Here is a 14,855-nt window from a genome sequence, read left to right as displayed (position 1 = left end):
ATAAAAGTCTTGAAGATTTATGTTTTTTGCAGCACACTGCTCGGGAATAAAATGTCGGTCAGTATGAAGATTGTCAACATGTTTCCTTTATTCAAATGAGACACGAGATTGGCCAGAAACAAGAACTTTAGTAAGGCAAACAGATATAAAGACTGCTGTCTGTTTCTGTGGTATCACGGATTTAATTTGTAAACGCTGAAATCTTCGTTCTTTGGCGTTTGCTGTTGTTCATAGGTAATGCCTGACCATAAAATATTAATTGGAAAATATCCACCTTTCTTTGTCTGCTCTGAAATCACAAAACGTGGATTACAGCAAGATCGTAAATGTACACAAATAAAGAACAGATATTTAACAACCTCTTTTGGCAAGATAAGATGGCTCCTGACGGTTTTGATGAAAACAACATATATATTTCACAAGAATATCATACATAACTCATAATAATCAATAATTAGCTTGCCGTGACTCAAAGTCAAAGTCACTGCTCATAACAGACCCAATATAGTGGAAGATTCTAGTGTTCTCATTTAGTTTAACAACTTCTTATTACAACTCAGGTTTGCAGTTTCTAACTGCAACATTTATCTTTGTACACGGGCCTTACAAAAGACATACAAAAATCAGCAATTATGACACAGACCATGTCAAACAATTACTACTGCAGTCAGATAGGGCTTATGGAAATGCATATATGTACTTAATGATGGAAAGACCTAGAGTTGAGTGATATAAAGCACTTTTAACACAATGTCTGCTATGATAATATAATTCTTCAGCCCTTAAAGTTCAAACATTTGTACAAATAAGGCATACTAGAAGATAAAGGGTTACAATTATGTTTGGCTGAAAAAAAAAGATCTTTTTCCTTTTTAAAGATTTATACAAAAATATTCCCTTTCAAAGTATAAAAGGCACTTAAGTTAAAAACATTTGAAATCTTACCACAGGAGTTAAATGCATGTGAATCCATTTACTGTCCCAAAACACCAAAAAATGAGAGATGGGAGGTAGACGTTTATATGTTGCTTTTCAAGTCTGGATTCACCTCAACTGATATTCTAGCTATGAATTCATGCATATGCGTGTTTTTGTATGCATGTTGGTATCGAAGGCTTTTACAACAGACCTGCTGGTATATACACAAGTACACAAGACAATGAACCTGAATTGAATGATATGACAGTAAAACCTCAAATGCCTAGAACAGCCAAACAGAAGATTCATCTTTAAAAAACAAAACAATCTGTCCATTCTCTATTGCACTTTACACAGAAAATATACAAACACACACGTACATGTATAAATACACATGATCATGTATGACTATAGAATACAAAATAAGTACTTCATTAAAAATAAAATGTCTTAATTGTTCCTTGTCCACACGGATCATTTGGGAAAAACCCAACTACGAATAAATTAAGACTTCTATTAAGAGTTTAGGAAGCACCTCTAACCACATCTCCAGGCCTCGTTTTCGAACAGAAGAAATCCCAGCTCAGAAAAGAAAGAATCTGTCATCCCGAGCTGCTCACATAAGAAGTCTTGTTTTCTCCAAAGCTGCTCTAGTTCCTTCTTTCCTCATGTTTAAAGGCTGCAGTCCACGCTGGAGAGGAGATGTACAGTTTTGTTGGTTTCTAGGCCAGATAGAGGCTCTGTAATGCTGCTGATCGGGGTATTCAAGGCTTTCATTGTTGATTTTTTTTTTTTATAAAAAGCACACAGGCCCCACTTCAAGGTGGTAATGTGAGCCAGATTTTGTGCTGGGGAAGTTGTGGACCTCCACAATGGGCAGTAAGTTTGGGTCCTCCGTCTGGAACATGAACTGTGTCTGATGCCATTGTCCATCTGTCATCTAAAAGGACAGAAAAAGTGAATCATATTATCATAATAATGATATTGTTTTTTTACATTGCACTATTGTGTTCGACAAGGTTTTCATGACTTTTATTGTTCACCAAACCACTTGGACATAATATATTTACTTAAAGCATCCTTGAGATTTTACATTAATATTATAAAATAGTTTAGATAGCCTTTTTTTAGCTGTGATAGAGTCTCATTACCAGATTGAATGTTGATAACAATGACAACAACTTTTAACTCTAACTGTAAAAATAAATACAGCAATATTCTGCACGCATATAATAAAATAGAATAAGTTTTATTTTACACGAAAAGTTGCAATACTAATAGATAGAATTATTAATAATAGAATTATTATTTTTTGTATTATTTTACAAACCCCTGCGCTACACAATAAACAACAGAACACAAATAATACTTTAATGTTACTTTATGCATACCCAGCACTCGTCCTTTATCAGCTCAGGCTCGATGAATCCCCCAGACTCGATTATCTGTCCGTTCCAGGCTTTAAAGTACACTGCACTAGAGGAAGGTGTTTTGGAGTCCCCTGCTGCCCAAACAGAGACGTTCAGGCAGTGAATGGTGATGATCTGCACAGCTTCAGAGCTCAGGAGGTGGATGAAGTTCATCTGGATCAGACTCACTCCAATCTCCAATTCAGGAAAGACATCACATCATAATCAGTCGATTACAACAACGGAACATGTGGATATTTTCCCTGAACTATTTTGTAGAGAAATGGACACAAAGGTGACACAGTGTTTGCTAAATGACGGTTATTTAAAGTGTGTTCTGCAGGTTCAGGTTTAGATTCAGTGCAGTCCTGTTTATAACGTTGCTCATAGTGGCTAGCTGTCAGCTTTATAGACCTTGGAAACAGCGACTGGCTTGAGGCAGGTTTGACCTCCAGTGGTGAAGTTGCAGGTCACTTCAATATTGTCAGAAGCGCAGCCCAGGTTAGGATCTATCCAATAAGTGCCTTTAGTAAAATACAAAATAAAAGCAAAATGAAGGAGTACATAATTGGTGCTGTTAATATAGCTCTAGTGACGAACAAAACTACAAATACAATGACAATGTACTAGAAATATCTCACCGTCGTTCAACCTGTGCTCGCATTCAAACAGATCTCTGCACATTCTGGCAGGATTCTCCTGTGTTCCCAGAGGATTCTTTATGCTGTGGATCAGAGTGCTGAGGTAGCGAAGAGTCTTAAAGATTTGGCTTCCCTGGTCCAGCATTAGAGGGTCTGTATCTTCATATGTCTGTGGATTGAAATGAAACAAAGTCAGGTCTATGATGGCATGACATCCTTATCTAACCTTTATTCAGTGTCGTTGACTGTATAAGAAATATACAAACCAATGTCTGTAATTCGTGATTGTTTATGCATTCAAATGACATTCAATGGAACAGCAGCAATTATCACTTGATGTTGAACACTGTTGGCACTGTTACCTTGGACCGTAAAGTGGAGCGGGAATCCATAACTAAAGCAGCACCAAGAGCTTCACTTTCCTAAGAGATAACGAAGCAGAACAGAAATATCAAGGAAGATGTAAGTAAACTGATTTTAATATAAAAGAAAAAATATCAAGTTTTTAAACAATTCAAATCAATAATATGTGGTGTATCAGCTGTCACGTAGATGTTGTTTTTTCATATTTTATCAGTCGTGATACGGTTGAACCGCTGATGTCACACGGACCATTTTAACAACATACTATGTTTCTGTGCCTTTATCACGGCAGCACCCTTGCAGTCTATGCAGGCTCAGAAAGCTCACTTGGATTTCATTAAAAAAAATCTTAATTTGTGTTTCAAAGATCAACGAAGGTCTTACAACGAAGGCACGAGGTTTCTTGTGTAATTAATGTTAAAATGATCATTTTTGGGGGAACTATCCACTTATAAATTCAATGCTATTATTTACTTTTCTCTTTTTTATGTTTCATTCATTATACAAATTTTTAACATTTTTCAAACCTAAAATCAGCAAGCTTTTTGGCGGGTTACCAGGAAGTGCACTTCTGGCTTTTAGTGCTGCTGAGTAAAGTGTGTCAGGGAAAGAAATGTCACATTGCTTTAAAACTGGCAGCACATTATTTCATTTTGGTCGTGTCTTTGCACCTGTGCATCTCTAAGGTGCACCCCTAAACATTTACATCATAGCACCTGTAGCTTAGAGATTACTGTTAGTGTCAGACTTCTTTAGACAAAAATATAGCATGTGTACTTACATGAGAGAGAGATACACCAGGAAGCCCCTATAAACCAATGAAAGATAAATAAACAGCAAGCATTGATTACAATCAGCCTCATCTGAATGCTACTATTCTCATGGATGTTAATATGCATCAAGACTACTTACTGGAGGTCCAGGTGGTCCACGAGGACCTGGAAGTCCCTAATGGAGAGTGAAATTAACATTTTTATGTTGGTTAAATAGGACCACTTAATTTATCTACATTTAAAAAGGCTAATAAAGTTAAAGAGCATTGGGTAAACATACCCTGGGTCCCTGAACACCCTGTTTAAAATAAAAGGAGAAACATAAAATGTTATTTTAGAAGGTAACGCTTCTTTTAACCATGATTTCATTTGGAGATTCACTTGGAATTTGTTCTCGCTAGATTCGTACCATTTCCCCTCTGTTTCCTTTGTCTCCTTGTTGTCCCTAATACGAAGAGGGGAAGAAAAGGGTGTTTTTCAGAGTATGAAAAACCAATTAGAAAGCACCATTAAGCTATTCATGCCATACATACTGGGTTACCACTAGGCCCAATGATACCAACGGGTCCGATGACTCCTTGCATACCCTTAAAAGAAGAAACACCTACAGTAGTTGGTGATCAAGAACTCTTCATCCATCTCATTTAGGTTTTCAGGACAGTTCTCCCAGTGGTACTTACCATTAAACCCTGAGGACCCTTCGGGCCCTGGATTCCCACTGGGCCAAGGTCTCCAGGAGGCCCCTGTAAATGACAGAAACACTTTGGTCAAAATTATTTGGCCATATAATATCATAACACAGAAAATCATTATATCACAGTCTTTCTTTGTTTCTATTGCTTGACTAGCTCTCCTAAAGCTGCTTAAAGAAGCTATTTTTTTATCTTAAGCTACAGTGCTTGTACAGCTGTAATGAAATGCACTGTTTGCCTGAAGGCTTAGCATTAAATGAGAAGTAAACATTAACTGCTTGCCTGATTGATTGGATTTTGGTGAATCGTATAAAGGTGCACTTTCTTTTCAGTTTATACTGTTCATTAATCACAGTAATTCATTTGAATATCAGAAGACATAATTTTTCATCTGTAAAACAGGATATTTACCTAGAGTCTCTACGTGACAGTTAAAGAAATGAGCCTGTTAGCATCAGTTAAAAAATTATATGGAGGAAATTTTGAAGAAATATTTCGAAATTAACCACTTGCGTTATGTAAAACAAAGAAGATGAATTTCCATCATCAAAACAAAACTTGATATATGCTAATGCTGGTTCAAGAACAATGTTTACCTTTGGTCCAAATATTCCAAGAACTCCAGGAAATCCCTGTTCACCAGAGTCACCCTAAAAATATATATATAAAAATATGATAAATGGATAAAAAATATAAAAAGATAACAGCAGTAGAAAGGCAGATGACATTATTCTTCAGGAAGTGCAAGAAATGCTTTGTCGTTCATTCATCAACTGTTAAATAGACTCAAAACATACAAATATTCTACCATTTAGAAAGTTTAGGGCCCAGTTAATACTTTCAAGATGCAATAAACTGATAAAATGTGACAGATCAAAATAAGACATGTATAATGCATTTATAATTACGGTTTCTACATATGTATTAAACAGTTCAACTGTTTTCAATAATGATAATAATAAGAAACATTACTAAAATGATTTTGAAAAGACTAAGTAACACTGAAAATCAAAATACAGTATTACACAGAGAGCTGTGTAATAAGTTACTGTTCATGGTTCCATTAATTCAAAAAGAGATCAATAGAGCAGCATTCATTGGTGTGTTTGTCATATTTGAAATGGTTAAATTGTCATAGAAGCAACACTTACAGGTTGACCTTTGACCCCACGGTCACCTTGTTTTCCAGGAAATCCCATTCCCCCATTAAATCCTCTTTTTCCTGGAGGTCCAGCTTGGCCAGGGATGCCCCTTTCACCCTAAGTCAGAACACATAGAAATATTTAAGCTAAAACCAGCTAATATTGTTATAGATGCAGATACTGATGACACCACATATCCATATAAACAAAGTACCTTTGGCCCAAAAGAGCCTTGAATTCCTGGCAGACCTGATACACCCGTGTTTCCTTGAGGACCTGCTTTTCCAGGTGGACCAACCTCCCCATCACCTCCGTGCTCACCCTAATGTGCATAACAGCGGAAAAACAAACCAAACCATCACAAACAACAAAACGCACCTGGACGATTTCAAGTGCTACATTGAGAACATTGAGAATTACATTCACTGTCTTACTGGCATTCCTTTAGCTCCATCTTTCCCAAGGGTTCCTTCTATCCCAGGATCACCCTCAGGACCCTCACGACCAACAACTCCTCTGGGGCCAGGGAGACCAACAGGACCCTGTGAGAGAAACACACCTGCTCATATCAGCATCAGCTGTAGGTTCTGTCAAGGTAAAGGAAAACTTACTTACAGGTGACCCTCGATTTCCAGATTTCCCGCGCGGGCCATTTTTGCCCTTTGCACCCTAAAAAAGCGATTCAGTTGAGATGGATATTATATAATTTGAAATAGAAGCAATATTTGTGCATTATATTTAAACAAAACAAAATCCACCATATGTTTGTCTTTACGTGGTAAAGTCTTACTTTATTGCCTTTGGATCCTTTAGGCCCTGGAAAACCTTTTGGCCCGGCATTTCCCTGTGGTTATAGACAGTGATAATAAGATGAAGAAAATATGTATTGTATAGCTCAGTTTAAAGCAATTAAAACTAAAAAGAAAGCCAAAAAAAATTACTTTTAATAAAATAATCATAAAAATAAATCTGAAATAAGATTAAATAGAAGGAGTTATAAATTAATTGTTTTAGCTATTTGCCAAGGCAACATGAACTAAAACTTCATAAAAACTACACAGACATGTTTAACTTATAAACAAAAAAAATAACAAAAATGTATATAAAATCAAAATACAAGTGTAAAATGTAAAATATTAATAAAACTATAGCAGTATAAAGATTCACTCACAGGGAGTCCAGGAGCCCCTGGGTTTCCTCTTTGCCCATGAACACCTTCGTGACCCTTGAGATTTACAAAATTGACATATAACATACATATTTAAATAGCGATCTATTTTGGAATGATCTAAAAATATATATCTAAAATCAACACTTACTTGGTATCCAGGGTCACCTGGCTGTCCCCTTTCTCCTCTGTTGCCAACAGGCCCCTAAACCCCAGAGAAATCCAAACATATGGATCAGGTTGGCATCCAGAATTCTCCCAAAACACGCGTAGTAAATCTAGTGGACTGACTCACGATGTCACCTAAAGGACCGCGTGGACCTTCAACCTTCCCATCATCACCTGGCTCTCCCTGAAAAGTATAAAAACTGATTTCAGTATTGATTTTATTGATTTTTTGGTATAATCTGGCATAAATATGCCTTTGTGCTAAGGACATGCCAATGTTACAAAAATTCCAACATTAATTTGGATCTTTGGAAAAAGACTATTCGAAAAACACAAAAAACACTCCTTTGTGAAATGAGCTTGTTATAAGCGTTTTTTCAACTTTTTACCTTTTCACCTTTTGGTCCTGTGGATCCCATGGGACCTTGTGGTCCTTGATGACCCTACAGTAAATGAGGTAATAAAAGACGAAGTGGAGTATGGAACCATACGAGCACTTAAAGACAGGTCTAACTCTAACAAGCCTTATGAACTTATAAACCTTGCATAACGTAGAGCAGCTGTTTTGATTCTGTACCATTTATGCTGAGGTAAAATAAAAAGTCTTATAAGGCACGTCTATGTTAAATAACACTTACTTCATATCCCACTAAACCTGGTTCTCCATGCTGACCCATTTTCCCTGGAGCACCCTGAAAATGATAGCCATGGGATCAGAGTTAGCTTCAAAATGGCATAATCAGAAACTGCATTCTTGCCTTAACAGAACACAATTTAAAAAAAGGGCCTCTACAATATTTTCTTTGTTATATAAAAACATAAGTATCAGCATTTTCTGTGGTTTGTCGATGATGTAATACGAGATTGTTAAAATGAAACAATATATTTCTGGCAAAGAAAAGGCTAATTCAGAGAAAAGCGACAGACTTCTTACAGTGACATCATAAGAGCTTTGTAATCAGTGGACCTTATGTCATATTGATTTGAAAAATACAAGCATTGAACATTCAAAAATAATTATTTTACCATAAACCCAATAGTTCCTCTGCTTCCTTTTGGCCCGATGAAACCCATGGTACCTTGTTCTCCCATTTGTCCAGTCTCGCCAAGGTGACCCTGGGGACCTTTGCTGCCCTGGAATTAAATGAAACATCATTAATACTCTACATACAGAAATACACACAAACACACACACACACACACACACTGATATCTAATGACAGGTTCTGAGATTAGTGCTGGCTAACTATATAAACTAAAATGCCGTAAATGAAATACCTTCTCTCCAGGTTTTCCCCTCTCACCAGTTTTTCCGGGTTTGCCCTCAGGGCCCTGAAATTACATTACAGAGTTGACACATCGCAAAATTTAATCGAGAGGCATTTCTGAATAAACATATTCAGTCTGACTTATGGCTTTAATCATTCAGAACTACCACAAGGAGGTGTAGTTTGTTTTTATTGTCATCAAACATCACTCACTCTTTAATAAAACCTAAAGAAAAGCATGTGCTATGTGCAATAAAGTGCTCTAAAGTGAAACAGTTGACACCAGTACTGCTGGGAAATTGCTGAAACCAGCTGAACTTATTTCTAAAACTTGCTCCGAGTGACCAAAAAATGAAAAACAGAATCAAAGAAAGCAAAGACAAATAGTTTCTGTCAGCAGGCCTAGACATGATTGCATAGTTACCAAAATATCACAATTATTTCTTTTTAAAAAGTTGTATAAATGAACAAAAACAATAGCACTGTGATTGTCATACACACAAAAACCTTGACAAAATGACATTTTAATTTCAAAAAGAGCACGCACCTTTAAACCTGTTATGCCAGGGTCTCCCACACGGCCTTCTGTTCCTTTAAATCCGATGGCTCCGTTTTCACCTGTTTCTCCTTCCATACCAATGTCACCCTTCTCACCCTGGAGAAAACAACACCTACTGAAGCTTAATAAACTCCAAGAAAACAGACCTAATGTCTCCTAACACTTTTAAATAAAGTGATCGTGCTTACATTAAAAAATATATATTTTTCTGACCTTAGTTCCATCAGGGCCACTCAGGCCAGCCTCCCCATCAAGCCCAGGGTCGCCCTAAACAAAACCTTTATTAAAAAAAATTCACTGAACTACTTTAATAAGACACAAATATGGACTTTAATCAGGGTAGATGCCATATTTAGCCTGACACAAATGAAACAAGCTGCAAAGGACAAATGTTTCTAGGTTGCAGCTAATAAACCATCCCTTGTGAAAACGAGGTAGACTTTAGCATACTTTTACAAAGAGCACTTGTTCCGGAAATAATACATTTTAAACTTAACTGTAAACTGAATGTAGTGTTTTTGTACACTTGACTGCAATAAAACAAACTATTACAATAAAGTAAAAATGTATTAATTGTAAAAAAGAGCTGATTCAATTAAACTGTATTGTTTAATGCGTTTTAAATCCACTGAAGCATCTTTACATTAATTTGTAGTTATAGATTTGTATTAAAGTTGTTTATTAAGTATTTATATTAAAATTGAAAATTGTGTCATCATTTACTCACACTCAAGTGAGTGAATTATATGGTGAAATATTCCTTTAAGTACGTTTTATAATGTACAATTATATGTATAATGTATTTTTCAAATCTACATTTATGACATCTCTCCTGAATAAGGTCCATTACATTTAACAAAATTAACCTACTCGAGTTCCAATCAAGCCTTGCTCTCCCATATTCCCAGGAGATCCATCAACACCCTAAAAAACAAAAAGAGTAGAAAAAAGTTCAAACTCAAATTTCAGCTTTGTATAAACACAGTATCCTAACTGTGGTGAGAGCAGCAGAGAAGATCCCTCCCTCCAGGACATTTATTACACCTGTCTCACCCGCAGAGCCTCCAGGTGATCCCACAACTTACCTGGCACACAGCTTCTTCAGTCTGCTGCAATCAGGGAGGAGACTGCGGAGTCTCCAGACCAGAACCAGCAGACTGAAAGATAGCTTCATACATCAGGCTGTCAGGAAGCTCAACTCTCCCGACCTGCACTGGTCATTACCTCAAAGTGCTATCTGCCATGTGCTTTATTTTACTTATTTGTATATTTTGGAACAGCTTTTTTGCTTTATACATATTTGTATATTTGGAATAGAATTTTAAATTGTATTTATCTGTATTTTTACTGCTAGCGTGTATGCACCAAAGGTCTGAGAGAAACGCAATTCTCTGTACAGTACATGCTGACAATAAAACAGACTTTGCCTTGAGTTTGATTATCTCCTTCAGTACCATGTAAAGAATAAGAAAATGCAGCAAGTGGTCACCTTCTCTCCGGGTTCACCTGGTAGGCCTTGCTCCCCAACCTTTCCGGGTAAACCCTGTAACACAAACCAGGAAACTAATAAACATGGAGTGTTTAGCTTGCTGTATCCTACTGCAGTCTTTGGTCTCTCACAGCTAAGAAAACATGTGGGAATAATAGATAGGTAATTAGAAACAAAGGGACAATGTGGGACAAAATCTGTTTCCTATTTCGGTTTCATTCAGTAAAGTATTTTAATTAACAAAGTCAAGCTAAGTGTTTTCTAATGCCACCTGAGGACATTAGTAATTGTATACAGGAACCACAACTAATCTGGCATTGGCTAAATCAGGGCATAAATATAATTGTTTAGCAAAAAACAATGAGGAGAGTAGGGAAGAGGGGTACAATAAGATGTAACACAGCTGGAAAGTGCTAGAAAAATAGAGAATTGATCTAATAATGCTTGAAGTACACTCAGAAATACAGGTACAAAAGGGTCAGTACCTTTTCAAAAGGTGCATGTTTGTACCTAAAGGATTCATATTAGTTCTTAAAGTGTACATATTTGAACCTAATAGGTACAAATGTATACTTTTTAAAAAGGTACTGCCCCAGTGACAACCTTTATTTTGGACCTCTATGTGTACAATATGAAATCTATAGATTATGTCAAGAATCTTCTTACCACTGCTCCAATCTCACCCAATGGACCTAATACTCCTGATGGCCCTTGAGGACCCTGTTAAGAGACAGAAAACATATGGCTGTGATGTCCTGTAGAAAAAAAAAACTTTGTTGTGGTTTCCACTCCTTAGTAAACAGCACAACGGGTTTCATCACTGAAAATAATGTTTACTGAGCATCAAATCAGGATATTTCTAAAGGATCATGTGACACTGAAGACTGAGTCACATCACAGGAATTAATTTTATTCCTTTATTTCACAATATTATGCTTTGTACTGTATTTGGTCAAATATTTGCAGTCTTGGTGATCGTTAAAAAATCCAAATGTTTCTACAGTAGCGTATGTTAACCTCATATTTCTCATTACTATTTAATGTGGGCTGACACATCATCTCTGTATTTTTTAAGCAAAGTTTGGCGGGATTTTATAATCGTATTTAAATATGAAATTTAAAGATATTGTGAGGAATGCGTTTTTGTCCAAACAATAGAAATCAATGGGCACCAAAACGGTTTATTTCAACAACGTATTTGCTGAAACAACTTTCCAGACCATTTAATAATATTAACCCATAGCCAAATAGCTATTCAGGCATTGTTTTTGTAAACTCCTTTCCAAACCTGGCTCCATTCTGGTACGGAACAATAACTTATCATCACAAATCACTCAATTCCAGATGGGTAAAATCAAGTCCTGTTTTTTTTAGTTGAAAATATTGTTTTACTCAAGAATTAATTTGCTGCCATTAGTTGTGTCACATCACACTGATGTAATCAAACCTGATATGTCACATGTTCATGAAGGCACCATTTTTTAAACAGATCTCAACAGTGAAAGTCAGTTATTAAAGGCTTAAATTTCAGTCTGTTTCAAAAGAAGTGGATTAGATGGACTGCTTCATGAACATTTTATGGTGCTTTTTTGCCGTTTTGAAGCTTGACGGTCCAAATCCTCATTCATTATATATGAATAATGTACTTACAGGTTCTCCTAAGATGCCTTTTGCACCAGGAGGTCCAGTTGGTCCTTGAACACCCTAGAAAATGTATATACATATTTAGTTTTTGAAAATGTATATTATGAACAGTTGAAAATGTTCATCAAATGATGAGTTACTCACTGGAAATCCAGTTGGTCCGGTTTCACCAGTTTCTCCAATTTCACCCTGTTACACAAAAGAGAATCTCAGTGTCTCTGCATCTTGGGACAGTTCACAGTTGTTTACCCTTAAAAGGTGCATAGCACCATAAGAGTGTATACTACTATCTTAAGGGTAGATACAACTATTGTAAGATGCAAATTACAAATATAGATATAAATAAAGATACAAATCGCCCTTTGGGGATTAAAGAAGGTACAAAGGTGTCCCTTTGACATACTTTTGTACACCTAAAGGCACATTTTTTCTTCCTTTATTCATTTTTGGACAGCATCAAAATTTAAGCGATATAAAACAAATAAAACTGTAATTTTACCACTTGTCCGCTGAAGCCTTGTTTCCCCGGCGGGCCTTCAGGACCCTGCAAAAAGGGGACAGAACGCAAGACAGTCACCAACGATTTTCCATTGCAGCAACCAAATCAAATTATTCTTTATTCTGTTTGATCAAACCAAAACTAAGTATTTTGGAAAGGTTTCGAGACATCCTTCAATGCACTCTGTTTCCAGCATTGTAAGGTTGATAAAAAATGTTGTGCTGACAATTTAGATGTGTTTCATATGTTGTTTTGTTCTGTGGTAGGGAAAATGCAATGCATGCCAGCATGGAGGAAGTACTTTTTGAAACGTAGTATAGTATTACTACACTGCTTTCAACACACACCATTCCCTTCATTTTGACATCTCACGAGGACAAAATTGCAAACAATTACTAAGCAAAGATCTCAATATTAGCTGCCAGTAAAGATCAATATCAAATGAATCAGATGCAACCCCAATTGTGCTTATAAGCAATAATGAAAACAAGAAAACAGTAATGTCTTTGGTCCCAAAAGGTGACTATAAACGATGAAAGTTCATGACTATTTTCATATAATGAAGATATTGTGCCATAACTTAGGTCTACAAGAATCATTGCTGAATATTTCACCTTCATTCCCACCACTCCTTTGTCTCCACCTGGTCCGTCTGGTCCCGTTGCACCCTGTGTAGAGAGGTGCAACTGGCATTATGAAGGAAACACATATGGGTGTAAAAAAAAAATGTAAAAAAAATAGCGAAACAGCAGAGGGCACACTTGTACAAACAAAGACATCAATGGTGATACTCTGGGAACAAGTTTACTATTATCACCTAATTAACAGATATGAAGTATAGCATTAGTCAAAGTTTGACAAACCGATATGACAACTCATTAAGAGTAATTTGTTTGACTTATGGTCTTAAATGAGTCGAATATCCAGCTCACCAGGGGAGAAAACCTGAATGAATGCAGCTTTAAAGACTTCTGTGAAACATTAGCCTTTCACATCATGGAAGTTTGGTTACAGTAGAATGGAAAGCTGCCATTATATTTCCATTGTGATGATTCATAAGCCTTATGAAAAATGTAGAGCCACAGCTGGGTGATCTCTGACTTTGAGGGATTTCTTTGTCTGGAAGGTGGAAACAGTGATCAATGGGGATATTATGACGGCTGCAACTGCTGTGGGTCCTGCAGAAGAACAGACGCTGGGTGCTCTTCTGACAGAACGTGCTTTTGAGGGCCAGTGCAACACTGCTGCCTCTGTTCTACTGATCTGATGTCATTCGGGAAACCTTTGACCTTTCAGGAGCTAATGACAACATTTGAACTGATTGGAATCAGGCCTGGACAGAAAAGGAGATCAAAATAAAACATAATTTATGTTGCCTTTCAGTGGCAATGGTTTGAAGATTTTCAACAAAACTTGAGTAGCTGAATTTGAGAAGAATTTTTTGGTAAAACTTTATTTTAAAGTGCCTTTGCTACACATTACATGTACTTTCTATTATAACAACAATAAATTACACTTAATTACTTGCAAGTAAGCCTAAGCCAATCCCTAACCCTAATAGTAAGTGCGTGTAGTTAATTAATATAACTCAGTACACTGTAACAAGGACACTTTAAAATAAAGTGTAACCAATATTAGAATTCTATGCTGATATAGTTACTTTTGTTTTAAATTGGTTAAACATATATTTTTTTGTCCCACTAGCTTCACCAAATTGAACTGTAAAACTTGGATTCCTTAATATCTCTGATATTGGTTAGAAAACTGAAATAACTAAAGTGCACATTATTGGTAGTCTATGTTGCTGTGTTAAGCTGATCGTAATGCTCAGCAGTTGTTATTTACAATAAAATTAGCAACATTTACAATTAAACTAAACTGCATGTACAAAATACAACAGTGATAGTGAATCCAGAGTATTCCACTTGCATAAATTGAATTAAAAAAGCAAAAACACCTAATGTGCTTTCTTTCATCATTTTATAGAAACTATATTGTAGAAAAGGTACATTACCATCTTGCAGTGTTGCAATTACAGCTTCCTAAATCCCAAATACAAACTTTAAAGGAGGACTTGAATGTCTTGAATTTAACTTGATCTGACAGCATATCCCATTAACTT

General features: G+C 36.2%; 1 protein-coding gene across 1 annotated transcript in view; it reads right to left on the bottom strand.

Moving 5' to 3' along the window:
- Positions 1-64: 64 nt before the first annotated feature.
- The window catches only part of LOC122344734 (collagen alpha-1(XXVII) chain B-like), a 56,118-nt gene continuing 41,327 nt past the window's right edge, over positions 65-14,855 (bottom strand). The window contains exons 28-60 of the mRNA XM_043238284.1: positions 13,348-13,401; positions 12,734-12,778; positions 12,379-12,423; positions 12,241-12,294; positions 11,257-11,310; positions 10,591-10,644; positions 9,972-10,025; positions 9,315-9,368; positions 9,090-9,197; positions 8,553-8,606; positions 8,301-8,408; positions 7,913-7,966; positions 7,664-7,717; positions 7,402-7,458; positions 7,258-7,311; positions 7,110-7,163; positions 6,729-6,782; positions 6,554-6,607; positions 6,373-6,480; positions 6,153-6,260; positions 5,948-6,055; positions 5,393-5,446; positions 4,785-4,847; positions 4,638-4,691; positions 4,514-4,549; positions 4,385-4,402; positions 4,244-4,279; positions 4,113-4,139; positions 3,331-3,390; positions 2,969-3,137; positions 2,742-2,851; positions 2,310-2,528; positions 65-1,858 (exon numbers count right to left, since the gene is read on the bottom strand). Coding sequence (XP_043094219.1) covers positions 1,712-1,858; positions 2,310-2,528; positions 2,742-2,851; positions 2,969-3,137; positions 3,331-3,390; positions 4,113-4,139; positions 4,244-4,279; positions 4,385-4,402; positions 4,514-4,549; positions 4,638-4,691; positions 4,785-4,847; positions 5,393-5,446; positions 5,948-6,055; positions 6,153-6,260; positions 6,373-6,480; positions 6,554-6,607; positions 6,729-6,782; positions 7,110-7,163; positions 7,258-7,311; positions 7,402-7,458; positions 7,664-7,717; positions 7,913-7,966; positions 8,301-8,408; positions 8,553-8,606; positions 9,090-9,197; positions 9,315-9,368; positions 9,972-10,025; positions 10,591-10,644; positions 11,257-11,310; positions 12,241-12,294; positions 12,379-12,423; positions 12,734-12,778; positions 13,348-13,401 — 2,382 coding nt within the window. The 3' untranslated portion in view covers positions 65-1,711. The remainder of the gene's footprint in view (positions 1,859-2,309; positions 2,529-2,741; positions 2,852-2,968; positions 3,138-3,330; positions 3,391-4,112; positions 4,140-4,243; positions 4,280-4,384; positions 4,403-4,513; positions 4,550-4,637; positions 4,692-4,784; positions 4,848-5,392; positions 5,447-5,947; positions 6,056-6,152; positions 6,261-6,372; positions 6,481-6,553; positions 6,608-6,728; positions 6,783-7,109; positions 7,164-7,257; positions 7,312-7,401; positions 7,459-7,663; positions 7,718-7,912; positions 7,967-8,300; positions 8,409-8,552; positions 8,607-9,089; positions 9,198-9,314; positions 9,369-9,971; positions 10,026-10,590; positions 10,645-11,256; positions 11,311-12,240; positions 12,295-12,378; positions 12,424-12,733; positions 12,779-13,347; positions 13,402-14,855) is intronic.

The sequence above is a fragment of the Puntigrus tetrazona genome, chromosome 5 (genome assembly GCF_018831695.1).
Source record: "Puntigrus tetrazona isolate hp1 chromosome 5, ASM1883169v1, whole genome shotgun sequence".
Classification (NCBI taxonomy): domain Eukaryota; kingdom Metazoa; phylum Chordata; class Actinopteri; order Cypriniformes; family Cyprinidae; genus Puntigrus; species Puntigrus tetrazona.
This window is presented reverse-complemented; position numbering and strand designations above follow the sequence as displayed.